General features: G+C 33.9%; 1 protein-coding gene across 1 annotated transcript in view; it reads right to left on the bottom strand.

The window, feature by feature from the left end:
- Nucleotides 1-17,258, bottom strand: part of LOC143231289 (uncharacterized) — a 265,572-nt gene extending 248,314 nt beyond the window's left edge. The window contains exon 1 of the mRNA XM_076465839.1: nt 17,222-17,258. Coding sequence (XP_076321954.1) covers nt 17,222-17,258 — 37 coding nt within the window. The remainder of the gene's footprint in view (nt 1-17,221) is intronic.
- Between the last annotated feature and the right edge of the window lie 963 nt (nt 17,259-18,221).

Below are 18,221 nucleotides of genomic sequence, written 5' to 3'. Positions count from 1 at the left end.
CGTAAATTACGGTTTATGTCTTCTGTCAATTTGTTTAAGACAAATCTACTAAAACTATCTCTATATGTTAATTTTGAACTTCCGACCAAAAGGAAGGTCAAACTACGGTACAAACCGTCAAGTTTTAAACTACTTTCTCACCAAAAAATACTGGAACAGATCGTCGCAGTACACTCCAACACAGCTGCACTCGCTTGGTTCGCAGTGTGGCATGTCTGGACCGTAAGTAAAACTATAAAATTAACCAGATAATTGTAGTTAAAAACCGCTGATGTGGGTGTTACATTTTTTATTAAAACAAAGCAGAGAACAACGTTTCGATCTAAAGATGACCTAAGAAGGTCGAAAAGTTTTCTGTACTTTATTTTAATAAAAGTTTTAATAATCGTAACAGCCATCTTGAGATACATTTTAACTTCAAGTGGGTTTTTCATCATCACTAATAACCAGATAATTAAAAACACATTTGACTTCATAATAATAATAAAATAAAAGTATGAAAGTTATTGTTCTTAGTCGTTAATGTCACATTATGACAAGACTCGAACCTTTCCACAGGCTCCGGCGTGGCCAGGTGGTTAAGGCACTACACTCGTAATTTGAGGGTCTCGGGTTCGAATCCCCGTCCACCAAACATGCTGCCATTTTAGCCGTGGGGCGTTATAATGTTACGGTCAATCCAACTCTTCTTGTTAAAAGAGTAGCCCAAGATTTGTCTGTGGGTGGTGATGACTAGCTGCCTTCCCTCTAGTATTACACTATTAATTGAGGGACAGCTAGCGCAGATAACCCTCGAGTAGCTTTACGCGAAATCAAAAAACAAACAAACAAACGTTTCCACATAAATCATATATATGGTATGTGTACGAGTAAAATAACCAAAAATAAATTATACAACAATTCAATAAGTTCATTTGAATACGTGTTTTCAAATTATAAGTAAGAAGCGAATAAAATATTTTCATGACAAAAATATTCAAGAATTCTAAAGTACTAGAAGGTATGTAGAAAAAAAATATTTATTTTATCTTTCATATTACCCTTAAGAAAATAATATTGAATTTGTATGTGTGTGGCACATTTAAAGAGCTATGTATATATTAAGTCCAATTTGTTTTGGAATGGGAGATTTGAAGCAGATATTTCAAACCGCAAGTTGGACAATTCCGCATTGGATTTATTCATCTGATTTATTAAATATATTTAGTTTAACCATGCACTTTGACCCAGTAGCAGTAAAAAAACCTTCCATCTAGAAGTGTTCTAATACAGAATAATGACTTTCCAGAGCTAAAAGTTAAACTTTTTTATTTTCATTCACAGAGTAGAACAGCTTTCCATCCGTCCTCAGTGTATTAACTGTCTAAAACTTGTTAGAATGAACGTTTGTTGAATAAGCACCTGATATTTTGTACGTACATATATGTGCCTAATTTTGACAACTACATTGTTTTTGTTTTGATATTTCGCACAAAGCAACTCGAGGGCTATCTGTGCTAGCCGTCCCTAATTTAGCAGTGTAAGACTAGAGGGAAGGCAGCTAGTCATCACCACCCACCGCCAACTCTTGGGCTACTCTTTTACCAACGAATAGTGGGATTGACCGTGACATTATAACGCCCCCACGGCTGGGAGGGCGAGCATATTTGGCGCGACTCGGGCGCGAACCCGCGACCCTCAGATTACGAAGCACACGCCTTAACGCGCTAGGCCATGCCAGGCCCGACAACTACATTACGAAAGTTTTATAAAATAATCAATATGAAAACGTCTACCAAAACAGCGTTTCGAGTTCCTATACGGATGAATAACACGAGCCATCACGACATAAGTAAGTACATAGGAAAATGGAATTTGTTATTTTTCTAATCCAGTCGCATTTCATATTTATTTTCATAATACTTGACACTGGAAGTAAGTGTATGAAAGTTGTATGTGGTAAAGGTTAGTTGTGATTTTAAATAAATCACATCACACTATCTCGCTCTCATTTCCTCTGACAGTAAGCACGCAACGAAACGTTCGGTAAATACAAAATATGCAATAAGAATCTTCCTGATTCATTTTTAACCATTTTTCTAAATAGTTTCCTTGTTCTTGTAAAAGTTTTAATTGTATACTGACTAATTAGATAACATGTTTCAAAGAACTGGTTTAGGGCTTGGCTATAAATGAATGGTTCCTTTACGCTATAGCGTTAAGCCTTCGAGTTCAAATGTCTCTGTATTTGAAGCCGTTTTCTAGCGTTTTTACCAAGAAACTTTTGTGTAAGATACTATAAAACCTGCCAATACTGCAGTCTGAATACTTGGCCTGTTCATTAGCTTTCACATTACAACATACGTACATAACGTACAGTTGGGCCTAAATATCTGAGCTATTCACTAACCTTTGACTACAACTTACTTACATGACGTACAGTTGAACTTAACAGCACAGATATCTGAACACCTGAACAGTTCATTAGTTTTTTACTACAACATACTCACATAACATAGAGTTAAAACTTCCAGTACAGATATATCACTATACTTCAAGCTGTTTTATAGCACGTTTACTTTAACATAAATGCACAGAGATATGCCTACCAATACATCTGTCTCAGTGTATTCGATACTCTTCTCATGTTCCTTTCTTACGATATATCAGTAAAAAATACTGTTCAACCAACCTGTACAGATATCCCCGTGCTCGACCTATTCTCTGCCTGATTTATTACAATATGTCTGCATGAGACAGAATTAAACCTACCACTACACATGTTTAAGTAGTTGATCTGTACGTTGGCTTTTTTTTATTACAATATACCAACATAAAATAAAGTTAAACATAACAGTAAAGGTGTCTCGGTATACTTCACTTGTTGCATAAAATAAACCCGTATAAGGTAGGATTAAACTTATAACTATACTTGCTGCTAATCTCTAGCCCTTTATATTACTGTATATTTATGTAAAATCAGAACATATCAAACCAGCACACGTAAATGTTACAGTATATTTGATGCAAACAACACTCCAGCCGTATATCAAGACATACAGCATTGACCTATACAATCTGCTACAGGACACTTTGTGTGTTATTAAAAGAAGTTATAGTTCAGTTATCTATCATCGTCTATATCTCTGACACTAGTAATCCTAAACACTAGATCTGTAGATATGCTCTATTTTATCACATTTCTTGGCAATCAATTAAAAACATTGAGATGTAACATCTAACTTTGACTTAGTTTCTTCTTTCGAACGTCCATGCAAAGTTACATGAGTTATTGGACTAACGTTTTTACTATAGCTTAACCTCAGGATAAAAGTGGACCGTTTTAAGTTTCAATCATTCAGATTAAGTCAAACGGAACTATAAGGTAAAGGAACGTGCAGATACATAACCGGTGATTAGGTCAAGCACACTAGAGTAACGGTCAGTATCTAGTTCAAATTTTCAAAAGAATTATTCGGATGGACGGTTATTATTGATTATTCATTGCCTACTTTTTAACACAAGTTTACTCAGTTTTACAAAATTATCCTAATTAAATCGTTCTAAGCATCATTTGGTATTAGCTGAAGCAATTAGCATAACTTTCTTATCTCGTGGTTTATAAGTGTACTGTACTCTTTTTACAAAAACTACACAAAAGCTTTCTGTACCTAGCCATCCCATTGGCTATACCGAGTGCATGGTGGTGATGATAAAAAACTGTTAATCTAAATTCCACTGCGTTACTATAGAGTCATGTGAAAAAGTTAGGACACCTAATGAAAACCTGTGTATTTGTGTAATATTTTTGGATATATAGATATTTAATCTATACTGAGAGATTATATGAATATAACTAAATAATTGAAACTGAAGAAAAGACTTTTCAAGATCTTCTGTAAATGTTATTCTACAAAAATGCATATTCTAACTGAGGAAAAAGTTAGGACACCCCCACATTTATTGCCACTTAAAATGACTCAACTCACACACAGGTGTATCACACCAGGTGCACATGATTAGAAGATCGTCACTCAGCATTTTGAATGAGGCTTGCTCTATTTAAACCTTAGACATTTAGTTTGGTGTGCTCCTGACTGTTGAAGTGAGAGTGAGCACCATGGTGAGAGCAAAAGAGCTGTCTGAGGCCTTCAGAAAGAAAATTGTAGCAGCTTATGAGTCTGGTAAGGGTAAATCCCTTACGAAGATCCCAAAAGATTTTTTAAATCAGCCATTCCACTGCCCGGAAAGTAGTCAACAAGTGGAGACCTTTCAAAACAACTGCCAAAATGCCCAAGTTCACCCCAAAAGCAGACCGCAAGATGCTAAAAGAGGTCTCCAAACACCCTAACATGTCATCACGAGACCTACAACAGGCTCTGGCTACTGTTGATGTGAAAGTGCATGCCTCTACAATCAGAAAGAGACTGCACAAGTTTAACTTGCATGGGAGGTGTACAAGGAGGAAACCTTTGTTCTCTAAGAGAAACATCAAGGCCAGACTGAAGTTTTCCAGAGAGAATGTAAACAAAGACCAGGACTTCTGGAATAATGGTCTTTGGACAAATGAATCCAAAATTGAATTATTTGGACACAAGAACAGAGGACATGTTTGGCGTAAACCAAATACAGCATTCCAAATAAAGAACCTCATACCATCTGTGAAGCATGGAGGTGGAAGTGTCATGGTTTGGGGCTGCTTTGCTGCAGCAGGACCTGGACAGCTCACAATCATAGAATCCACCATTAATTCTACTGTGTATCAGAGAGTGCTTGATGATCATGTGAAACCATCTGTACGAAAATTAAAGCTGAAGCAGAACTGGACCCTGCAACACGACAATGACATAAAACATACCAGTAAATTCACCAAGGACTGGCTGAAAACTAATAAATGGAGAGTCCTGAAATGGCCGATTCAAAGCCCAGATCTTAATCCCATTGAGATGCTGTGGGGTGACTTGAAACGGGCTGTACATGCAAGAAACCCCTCAAACATCTTACAGCTGACAGAATTTTGCATTGAGGAGTGGGGCAAACTTTCTTCAGACCGATGTCAGAGACTGGTAGATGGCTACAAGAAGCGACTCACTGCAGTTATTTCAGCCAAAGGGGGTAACACTAGCTATTAGGGGTAGGGTGTCCTAACTTTTTCCTCAGTTAGAATATGCATTTTTGTATAATTACAGTTACAGAAGATCTTGAAAAGTCTTTTCTTCAGTTTTAATTGTTTAGTTATATTCCTATAATCTCTCAGTATTGTTAAAATTGAGATTAAATATCTATACATCCAAAAATGTTACAAAAATACACAGGCTTTCATAGAGTGTTCTAACTTTTTCGCATGACTGTAAATAAAAAAATTAACAATGTTTTAGAGGCAAACAATTGCCAACTTATTCTTCAAAGAATGTGGTTAGTTGTATTACAAATAATAGTGTTTGTCAATAGTAAAATGTCACTTCTGTGGTTTGTTGGTGTGTGTTGAGAAAACGTTATGATGTTTACATGTGAAAGAAGGAACTCAGCGTGCGATCTAAAGGAGTGAAGACAGAACTGGCTGTCAAACTGATAGCTACATTTATTGCACTAATGAGAATTTTTACACCAAATATTCACTTATTTAGTTAACTAGGCCGAGCATTTTATTTTAACCACTATCATGCCCCACGTCGAACCCAAAAATCTCGTCCTGTTTGACTGATGACTGAATATTTGCCATATAATTATTATCAGCGATATAAGTGTAACTGTCAGTTTAATCATCTGATTTTCAGAGCCGAAGTGGATTTGGTTATTCGTGATGACGAGGAAACTACTTAAAGTAAAAATGTATCTTAAGATGGCTAATATGGGAATTAACACTTTTATTAAAATAAAGTAGAGATCAACATTTCGACCTTTCTCAGGTCACCTTCAGGTTAACTAAGAGAGTTTGCAACTGACGGTTGCCTGGCACATGTCTTACGGACGAGATTATAAACGGGTGCGGGAATGTAGGGGACGCTGCAGTATATGTAGATTTTGGTTAGATAATTGTAGCAAGATTGAAACATTAGTATTTGTTTTTACCCTTTTAAATTCAGGTTTGTATTTATAGACATTTAACAACATAATTAACTGTGTCATTTTTAAAGCAATAGTTCTGTTGAGTGGTTCATTACATTAGAAATGATACAAAGGAAGTGGAAATACATCAAATAAGAATGGAAAGTGACAGAGACATTGAAATCACCGGAGCCATTGGTACATCGTTAGAGCGTCAGTCGAATTCCGATATTAAATTGGATAAGGTTAGTCCCAGGAATTGATGGTTGGTGATGGTGTCTTTCTTCTAACCTAAATTAGCGATGAATATGCGCTGAAAGTTATTGTATAGCTTTGGAAGGAAGGATGAAGTTACATTTACGAAACACAAGATAAAAAATACAACTTCACGTTTTGTTGTGAAAATTTGATGTAATAAATTTCCTTTTTGAGCATTGTTGTCAGAACACGGTAAAACAAAACGATATTGCTGGCACCTGGTGGCTTAAAATGAAAATACATATGATTAATATTCTTTAATTACTTGAGTTCAGGTAGACTTTACATGGCAGTAATGTTCGGAAAACGTTGCCATTTTAAAGGGAAGAATACAATGTGACTTACAAGATTGTGAGACTGAAAAAAACACGAACTTACTCAATGTTTTAGAAAAAAAAAAGAACACGATAATTTTCCTTGAATGCTTTCAGTATTTTATCTGGTATTAGTAACAATACATTTCAATTATTATTTTATTATCAATATTTTGTATAGATATCTGGCCGTCTTTTCTTTGGCCTTCTATTATCTAAGATATGGAGGGGTGGGATTTATTCAAATCGATCGAACTGTTTCGCGAGTTGTGACAAATAGTTGAAAAGGAAGGACCTTATCTTCCTTTCGCAACCATACAGTGAAAAGAACAAATTATACTAATTCATGCAGTGTTTCATGACAGAAATTTCTTTGAAAGAAATTAATTAGTAATAATATGACATATTATTCAAACATAAATAGAAATAAATATTACTTACTCGTAGCGAGTAAGGGACATCACCAAAAAGTATACATGATACGCAATTACCAAACTTTTTTTATCTTCATATTCAAAGCTAACAAATCAAGTGTGGCGAACTTGCATGCCTGTTGTAAGACTAGAGGGAAGGCAGCTAGTTAGCACCACCCACCGCCAAATCTTGGACTACTCTTTTACCAACGCATAGTGGGATTGAGAGTCACATATATCGCCCTCACGGCTGAAAGGGGGAGCATGTTTGGTGCGACCGGGATTCGAACCCGTGACCCTCGGATTACGAGTCGAACGCCTTAACACGCTTGGCCATGCCGGGCCAGGGGGATTCTGAAAGGTTTACTCATGCCTAGCACGAGCCCGACTCATTTCAATCAAACACGTGATTCTTCTAGCCTTGTGCTTTCCTTTTATCTCAGCTTATAGATTTATACACGTCTTAATTTAATTATCTGAACCTTCAGTTTGAGGTAACTGTATTTACCATTAATAGTTTCCAACTTACTATTGAAACATCTTTTAATTCTTTAAACTTTCAAGTTTTGGTTTTTACATTCTTTGTTGCATTATGATTCACAACATGTTTAATCGTAAAATGAATATCGAAATATAAATTGAATAAAATCTCTGACACCCATCTCCAGTCTTCAAACAAAGGCCCGTGAAACCACTTATCCAAATTTGATTACTTATCACCGTAAATAACATCTTGCTTACATATAAACATATCGATTTTTCAGATAGTACAGTGTTATTCATTAAAAAGTCGAAAATCAAACGTTTTATTTCATGACCACCAGAGGAACTTTAAAAAAAAATATTTTGGTGCTTAAATCGTCATAAATATGGATAAATTTATCATTTATGTGCCTTGAATGATCTAATTAATTCGTCGACATACGAGTAAAGCCCATTACATGAAAATGAAATTATAATTCACTTAACTAACAACCTTCACAGAATGTTCCTTGATGTACAATGAAGTAAAACGAACCAACGTTATTTGTAGTAATATTAATTTGATGGGAAGCTTTCGAAAAGCAACAAATAAAGTTCCGAATAAAGGAAATGGTTACCGTTAAAAGATACACACAAAGAAATGGATTTCTTTCACAGCATAAAACTGTGTGAACATCAGTAAGAAAAACGACATGATTTCGTGTTTTTTACACACTCTGAAGTGACATATCTACTGTAAAATAGTTCTTCCTCCATATGGTTTTACATATAAGTACAAATCAGATCGCAGCTGTGTAAACACCAACTTGCTTGTGGACTCATGACATTGTTGGCTGCAAGCCCCTAATAACACGAGTCACACAATACTCAGAGATACTAGCAATTACCATGAAAGGAAATGAGAGACTTCGATGTTTCTCTCTTAATTATCTGCAGTGTAACAAATATTTGAGTTTCATGTAAATATACTCCACCGGTAATGAATAGCAAAATAACAAGTGTAATTTAACAATTAACAGACTGCTCATATATTTTTATTTTACGCCTGTATATATATATACTCTATAAAAACTCATTAGTGGAACTGTTAAACGTCAAATAAATGTAAATATAAGTACAATATATCTCACTTACAAATGAGTAATTTTGATGAATAGTAAATGGATAAATAACAAAGGTAACCGACGAAGGAAACTCATTTTAGTTATTGTGAGTTGAAAAACTAAAGAAAACTTCTCTCGTGCACAACTTGTCTCCACGTGGTTTTAAAATGACACGTTAGTAAATATATTTGGATTCTCTGTAACAATTTGAAACTTATCTGTGGAGCCTTCACAGAATAATGAATACGATACACCACCCCAGTAGTACAAATCAGTCTGTTTAAAAGACGATACATGTCATGACGGATACGATTACTCGCCGACGTTGACAGAGACAAATAAATAGCACGGCCATAAATGAATGAAAAGACAACCTGAAGTGTAGAACGTGGCCTCACACATGACATGTGTTTCACTTGTTGTTATTACTTGTTAAAGTGAACAGCTTACACAAAGAAAAGGAAAGGAACAGCTAGTCGATAGTTCAATAAAATTCTCCATTTCTCGTTTTAATTTATTTTTTTAAACAGTTAGAAAATAGATAAAGATGAATATTGCTTTCAGTTTCTACGCACAGTTAATTAGTCTGTCCAATCAGGTACGTCCTGTTCTGGTGTGATAAGACAAGTACATGTTCGACATGGTACATCCTGTTCTGGTGTTTTCTATATGGTACATTCTGTTCAGGTAGATAAGATAAGTATTTCACTGTTCTAAATGGTACATTTTGTTCGGGTGTGGATGAGACAAGTATTTCATTGTCCAAGGCTTAAGTATTCAGTAATACCATTGGTTATTAACGGACTTGATAAGTTTATATGTCATCAACACTTTTTACTTATTACAATATCAGCCGTTATCCTATAAAACCTGGTTTGGAAACTAAACTTGCTGTGAGTTCAACAAATGTGTCAGATTCAGTTTTTAAATGAATTTAACACCAATGGTGTGACCGAATGATCAGTTTTAAATAATTGATCCTGGATTTGTTCTTAAGTGAGATGAGATTTCTATATTTTGATTTTTTAGAAATTAAATATAAGTAACTGTCCTGTCGAAAGTTTATTGTTAAGGAAGGAGTTGAAAGCTAATAGTTTTTACGTTTATGTCGAATAATTTACCTAATTAAACATTTGTTTTTGGTCTTAGACTAATCGTAGTTGGTGTAATTGGGCAACGGGTGCTCTATTAGACAGGTAAACCTATAAACGCCTTGACTAGTATCTCTCTTCCTTATTATTTAGCCGGGCATGGCCAAGCGTGTTAAGGCGTGCGACTCGTAATCTGAGGGTTGCGGGTTCGCATCCCGCTCGCGCCAAACATGCTCGCCCTTTCAGCCGTGGGGGCGTTATAATGTGACGGTCAATCCCACTATTTGTTGGTAAAAGAGTAGCCCAAGAGTTGGCGGTGGGTGGTGATGACTAGCTGCCTTCCCTCTAGTCTTACACTGCTAAATTAGGGACGGCTAGCACAGATAGTCCTCGAGTAGCTTTGTGCGAAATTCAAAACAAACAAACCTTATTATTTTAAAACAAGATTAGATACGGCTGTGCATAAACAGTCCTTGTGTAGCTGACGCAAAACTTTGAAGACAAACAAACCATAAATCTTGAAAACATTGTGAAAAGCTGTTGGTATTTTTAGTAATGATTAATAAACACATGACTATAATTTTGTTGTATTTTATAGTTTTATAAAATACAAACAGGATTTGCTTTGTACACTCCAACTAATTTGTATGTATGAACCATTATCGATAAGTTCACATTAAAACCTAAAGCAAATTAAATCGAAAACAGAATATTTTTATATTTAAAACAAGAACAACTAATGTTATATTCAGCTACCTTACGTCCTTACATCTTTTGGTACGATTTGAATCGACTTTAAACCTATTATATTTCTAGATACACGATACAATTAGTTGGAGCCATCAAATAAAACTAGGATTCTTAGCTTCCTTCCTTCTCTATACTGGTCTTAGTGGCTCAATTGTAAGCTTCACGGCTATAACTCTTGAAATTTGTGATTCAGTTTACTGTGTAGCTTTGCATTGAAATAACAAACAAACGAATCTACGAACCATCGGTAAAGTTTTCCAGTGAAACGCCACGACAGACTATAAATAGTACATGTAACATCCACGAAGAACGGTTTCTTCAGCTGAGTTTAATATAAGTTTCAGCATTTGAGAATCTTTGACTAAGACCTGGTACGTGATATAAGATGTAGTTTACCAAACACGTAGGTTTTAAACACAAAAAATATGTGCTCGATGGTTTTCTTTTCTTTCAAGTGACACTCGGCATTTTGATCTAATTTAGTTGTAAAAGTCGTCATTGGGTAACTATTTCCGCTTCTTAACTGGATATGGACCAATCAGCTTCAGGTTTGTCGAGAAATTTCTCAGCTGGCGAGACGCATTAAATGTTACAGTTACAAGCTACTAAATGTTAACACTATATTTAATTTATTCTTACATATTTATTATTGAATTTTAAATACATCTCGTTTATTGAAACTACAATATTTCTCATGTCTCGTTCGAAGAACGTGAATTCAAAATAAAATCAGGACTTTTTGATAGAATTCAAAACGACGATTCACAACAGGGTTAACCATATGTTTATAAAATAACTAATTAGAAACCTGTTACCTTAACTTCTTCAAACTATAGTTTATCTCGTGAATACAGTAACTGAATTAGTTCTTTCTAGATTTCACTAACTCCTATTGGAGAAACTTTACAAGTAATTTCTTTTATGTGATCTACAAATTTGTTACATAGGAAGTATAAATTGTTTGAAAAGATGTGAGAGTCAATTACTATGGTTGTTTAGCTGTTATTTGACAAAAGAGTTCAGAGTTTCATTTAACAATAACCTTTCATCTTTCAAGCCCAATTTTGTGTTCGGTTTATACCAATTTCCAGTTTTATATTATCTGGAAACTGTTAATAAATTTTCATTATTCAAGAATTTTTTCCAAGTTTATTTTCTGAGAGTTTTTGTTTTGTTTTAATTTCGCTTAGTGGCTTTGTTATTATTCAAAATCAACATGGACCTGGCAAAGCCTGGTGGTTAGGGCGCTCGACTTGCAATCTGAGGGTCTGGAATCGAATCTCGTTCACTGAAGGTGCTTGCCCTTTTCACCATGGATAGTTACAAAATAACAGTCAGTTGGATTCTTTGGTGTAAGAATAGCCCAAAAGTTGACACTGGGTGGTTTTCTCTAATCTATAGTTGCTAAATTAAGGACGGCTAGCGTAGATAGCGGAATCCTAAAGCAATCTAAAACAACTTAAGTATAATCCTCAAGACGTAGAGGATATGAGCTTAAGGCTTGACTCATTCGCAAACAAAACTTTAGATGACTCATTGGTTTAAGAATGTTCACGATGCTACTTATGTATAGCTCATTTGCTTGTAATTTCTTTAGAAGAATCCACATCAGCCAAAAGAACATTCCGATTATCCGACGTTGTTTGTTCACCTATTAAAATTTCATAATAATAACGAAGAATAGCGAAATCAGTAAACATATTAAACCTTTCTTATAAATGAAGATATGTTTTGAAGGATTGATGAAATTGTAAAATCACTAAAGTAATATTGGGTGATTTCTTTTGACGAAGTGGAAGGCAAGTTTGATCGGAATTCTAATCTACGACTCTGCTTGTCTGCAAACTTACTGTGTTTCTGGTGTTCTAAATCCCATTGTTCACTTCACTGGCTAATAAGGACAGGGTTTATGCTTGTATAGCGTATATTTAACTATTCCTATGTTAGTTTCGAATACCATTCATGTGACCTTAAACGGTTTGGTAGTTCCATTTTGTTTACTACTCTCGTCGTATAGGTATATATATATATATATATACATATAAAACATAAGAACAATATTTATTAGTTTAAGAAATATTTTATTATATAATGGTTCGTTGTTCATACTCTTATGATGATAAAATTATCTTTCCACTTGCTACGAATACGTATATAGTTTTGTAGCACAATATAACATGAAGGATTACACGTGTTTTTTTTTCCAGTATACGCTGGACATAAAGTGTCTTTGTTACGTGATAAAATGAAATTGAAACGAGTTTGAAACAAATTTTTGCATGATGAATTTCAATACATAACATTATTCGAAAAGGCGTTCTTGTTTTTCATAATCCTTTGGCTATACTATAGAGTTCGCTTGTATTTTCTCTAAATAATGTTTTATATTGTCTTTATAATAATGGTTAATATTATTTCAAAGAGGCAAATACGTTGCTTTCTCCTGAAAAATACTAAGACTCTCTGAGAATTATTATTATTATTATTGTATTTTTGTATTTGTGATATGGTTTTTTCAGATAAAGCTACACGTTGGACCACGTTAAAGTATATTTTGTGAAGTTGGAGAACAGCATCTGGTCTCGAAACCCGGATTCTTTTTCTCATGCCCGCTTGAAAAGACCTCCCATTTATGGCACAATTCGTAAAGCATGGGCTGAAAAAACCAAAGACACCAGAGCCAGGTGTTTACCATGAAAAAGAACAATGATAACTTGTCAGCTACTTCTCCTAGGTCACTGATGAAGCAACAGAATATATTTAAAATGTATTCTCGTCATCACGAAAAATACGTTAAAGCTATGATGAAATCAGTTGAATGGATCCACAGTAAAAACACAAGTGAATCTCAAAACTAAAGATGGAGGACTTTCGAAACGTCGTCCTATTCACATATGTATCTACAACAGGCAGTCGCTGTCCATTCAACATAGTATCATGCACAATCTTTCAAAGAGAAGTTAAAGCCAGTAGTTGATGGGTTGAAAACCCTAGATGTTTACAGCATACTAGATTTTGGTCGCAGCCAGAGGTCAGTCGGAATGAGACAATCAAAATTAGGAGAATGTTAACAATGGATCTTTGAGTTGATAAGTGTCGTACTACATTTAACAATGTCAACAATGCAACTGATAAACACACGTAACCATGACAACAATGTAATTAATAAACACACTTAACCATGACAACAATTTTAATTAATAAACACACTTAACCATGACAACAATGTAATTAATAAACACACTTAACCATGACAACAATGTAATTAATAAACACACTTAACCATGACAACAATGTAATTAATAAACACACTTAACCATGTCAACAGTGTTATTAATAAACACACTTAACCATGACAACAATGTAATTAATAAACACACTTAACCATGACAACAATGTAATTAATAAACACACTTAACCATGACAACAATGTAATTAATAATCACACTTATCTTTGTCAACTGTGTATTTAACAAAGACATTTAACCAAGTTAATAATGTAATTAATAAACACAATTTTGACACAACGCAGTTTATGGTTCTAATATAAGATAAAAAGAAACTATAGTAGAAGATATGTACAACAGGAACTGGACAATACTTTGGGCACCTGAAGCTCTCATATAATTACTAAAATACCTCATGTACCGAATAAAAATACAAGAGATATGGAAACTGACTATTTGTGGATACCCCACCCCGATATAATACGATCGCATTTCGTGGACCGCAACTATCGCGTTTTAACAGGATTCTACTGCACGTGTTATAAACGGGCGTTATTGTTCCAACAAAAGTCATTGTTATTGTTCAATTACAAATATTCCAACAGACATTGTTGTGGGGTTACATTTGTCCCAACAGACATTGTTGTCGGGTTACATGTTTCTCGACAGATATTGTTATTAGATCATATGTGTCTCTACAGACATTGTTATCAGATTATATGTGTCTCTATAGACATTGTTATCAGATTATATGTGTCTCTACAGACATTGTTATCAGATTATATGTGTCTCTACAGACATTGTTATCAGATTATATGTGTCTCTATAGACATTGTTATCAGATTATATGCGTCTCTACAGACATTGTCATCAGATTATATGCGTCTCTACAGACATTGTTATTAGATTATATGTGTCCCGACAGAAGTCTTGAAACCATGTTTTATGTATATTTATATATATATATTTATACACTTTGAGGTGAAACAGACATCTTATGAAATTATAAACCAGACCTGCACAACCGTACGATGGAACAAATATATTTCACCAATATTGAAAATATTAACGTACTGTAATATAAGGTATGCAGGTAAGAATCACAAATCAGACTTTACCTTATGTTTACGTTTGGTATGACTTACTCTTAAAGACATTTAAATCACCTAGCTCAGTATGTTATTCTTAAGGATTTACAATAAAATATTACATATATGACTCTGTAAAGCATATGTCTCATAATTATATACTCATATATATAAAAATAACAATAACAGAGATTATAAGCATGTTTTTGTTTAGGCTTTTAGTCTGTTAAGTAGGACCTTCCACCAGTTGGACGTGCGCTAGTATATTGTAACATACGTGGACAAGAAGCGCTGTTGTATTGTAACATACGTGGGCAAAAAATGCTATTGTATTTTTAACATACATGTACAAGAAGCGCTACTGTGTTGTAAGTAATAACATACTCTGTTTCTGTGTATAGTTAATATCCCTAATTATTCACTGATATAGTGTATTTGATAACTTTAAATGGTTGTCAAAATTACGATAATTAATAGTTTAGTGTCATATTGGTTTAGAATTAATATAAATCACCTGAAATGGCTAAAACTTGTAAGATATTATTGGTTTAAAACATTATTAATCACAAAAGTGAAGATTATAAAAAAACGTATTTTAATTTTATCCAGCTCGTTGTCTTTATTGGTTTCTTTTCTTTATGGTTCTAACATATACAGTTCATTCACATTTGTTTGGAAGGTTTTATTAATATAACAGTCATGAATTTGAATCTACCTTAGTTTTTAATATAAATAATGGTTAACATTCCTTTTGTTTCTCTATGTAAGACGAAGTATTGCCATTCGCGGAATTTTTAACGAAATTTGATATTGAATGCAGAAATGGAACGCCTGCTCTAATATTCTACACATCCACTAGGAGGCGTGTTCGTTGAGATTAGGGGCGAATAGCACACGTATATAGATAGGAAAGTTTAATTTAAGTGTAGCGTCTGTGAAGTATGCAGAAGTCAAATATGTTTTGTTGGTGCTAGTGGATGACTACTGAAATGAACCGACAGCTAGATGTGTCTGTCTACAGAATAGAAGATATATAGATTATAGCTTTATTGTTTGAGGCAAATATAAACAAAAACAAAGGCAAAGAGAGAGAGAGAAGTGGAACTCTGCCATTTTTCTAATAGACAAGAAATAAGCGATATTGTTTCTTATGTAGAAAACAAGAACAGTTGATAAAACAGAAACCCGATCTTAATGTTAAAAACGCTAAACATTACTTACTACTAAGGGGTGTAAACATTAAAACATGACGGAAAAGATAAGAAATATGCTAAAAATAACCTAATTACTTAGATAAAAACTCAGTTAATTTAAACTGTAGGAATAACGTATATAACTCATAGATTTTAGCTCTTTAGGTAAGATATAGTCACTCACAAAACGCCCAGAGATTCGTTATTTGAACAAAGGGGGCTAACTTACTACACTGTCAGTTACAATTTTTTAAACCAAGTTACAATACCCTTTTACAAATTATGTAATACGCTATTGTTGTAGTTAGATGTATAAAGTCTTATGTTATTAGACGATTTCCTAACAGTAAAACTTCTAACAGTGATATATTACACTACAAGTGGTAAAAATACAGATGGTCAAATGAATGTCCATTTTTATTTTACTTTTAATGTTGTATTCACTTTCAGAAACTTAGGGAAATACATAAAGAAATGAACCTTCTACTGAAACATAATATTCTACAGTAGGTATTAATAAAAGCATATCTGTACTGTATCTTAAGAAAACTAATACGGTGTTAGAAGCTATTAATATTTTCTACAGACTTATCTTTGTTTATGAAAGATGATTTTCTGGAACTTTATTATAAGGAAAAACTGGAACCTTGTCAAAAATACTTAACTACTTCCGTGTTATACATATACGATAACTTCCATATTAATCTGAATATGAAACAAGCCGTTATAAAACGGTAGTTATATGTATACAGTATGCCCGTTTCTTCACTAACAATATTTACTACAAGACATAAACTAATAACTTTATTGTCGGGTACTGAAAGTAATACTTACATGTTATTGTATAAACAAACTTCTAAAGTGCTCCTACACTTCACGTAACAGTTCTGATGTAGTTACGAAAATCCTAAACTTACGCAACAGTTATATAGGTATGGTATAACAAGTCTACTAAATATTAGAACCCATTGTAGTTAGTGAAAGATCGAATCTTAATGGCTGCATCCATCGGTTCTTCTTTTCAAAATATTACTTATTTCACATCATGCGCTTATCGCTCACAAAATAATAAAACCAAACGTATGCATTTTATGTGTAGAAATTGTTATGAAACATTGAATGGAAACATGTTAACAGAAAAGCAGTTTTTGTTAGAAACTTATTAATACATTCGAAAGTCTAAAACTTGAGAGGCTGATAATATTCGTATCTTATAAGGTTGGTTTTTAAAACACTTTGAAATAGAAAAACAAAGGTTTTTTTTTATCACTCACCTGTGGTTAGGAGCACCAGACGGAGAAGAAACGACATTCTGAAAAAACTTGGTACCCGAACCGGAAACCTGCTACCGCAAGCGTCTAGCGCTTAGTACAAACTACTTGGATACCTAGCGGTCTTTCTTTGTAGCTATGCAAGCAAAACGTAGCTAATGTTAGGATAGCGCCATCTGTTGATCTAAATTTAAGGATGATGATGTTTTAATTGTTTGGCTTAGATTAGATTAGACAAAAAAATGGTGTTAGTACTGCCTAAACCAGAACATTAATTTAACAACCAAACCACGATTGTTTATTAAATCTACTGCTGAGAAAACAATAGAATCTTAGTTGAATGTACCGGTTTTATTGACAGGCAGGACTAACATTGGTTAGTTTAAAGTTTTTACGTCTGTGAAAAATCTCTCTAGAAAATTACTTTCTAGTAAGATGTTAGTTTTTTTACCGCGAGCACGTTTTAAACACACCACTGACATCGAACTGCACGTGAATATTTTTTCTTCTGTTAGTCCTAATTGTTTTGAATATTGACAAAAAACCGTTTCCACTTGTAGTGGTACAGAGACTTTTTCTTATTTACAAACAAAAGTCAAAAGAAGAACAAAGAGTTAAAGGATATTTTATTATAATTTCAAAGTTTCGGTGTGAAGCTCGGGTTTCGCTTTTTATTATTATTTGACGAAATAGAAGAGCTGGTTCAAGGTCAGAAAGAATTCCTTAAAGTGAGTTCAAGTCATGATGTAAGAGTTTTCTCTTTTTTTTTCTTATATTATTTTATTTTTGCTATTGGAGATTGAAAGAGAGACAGGGTAGGACCTGTCTTATGGAATCGATCACGCTTTGTGTCGTGTAAAGTACCAAAGCTTAGAGTTTGGGAAGAATTTTTTTTTTTTCGTATTTGGAGGCTGCTGTATCGTACATTATTTTTTATATATATATATTGAAACTAGCGTGGCAGCAAAAAAGAATTTATTATTGAAAAATCAAACAATCTCGC

Source organism: Tachypleus tridentatus, chromosome 11, assembly GCF_004210375.1.
Source record: "Tachypleus tridentatus isolate NWPU-2018 chromosome 11, ASM421037v1, whole genome shotgun sequence".
NCBI lineage: Eukaryota > Metazoa > Arthropoda > Merostomata > Xiphosura > Limulidae > Tachypleus > Tachypleus tridentatus.
Note: the sequence above shows the minus strand (reverse complement) of the source record. Positions and strands in the feature narration are given on the sequence as shown.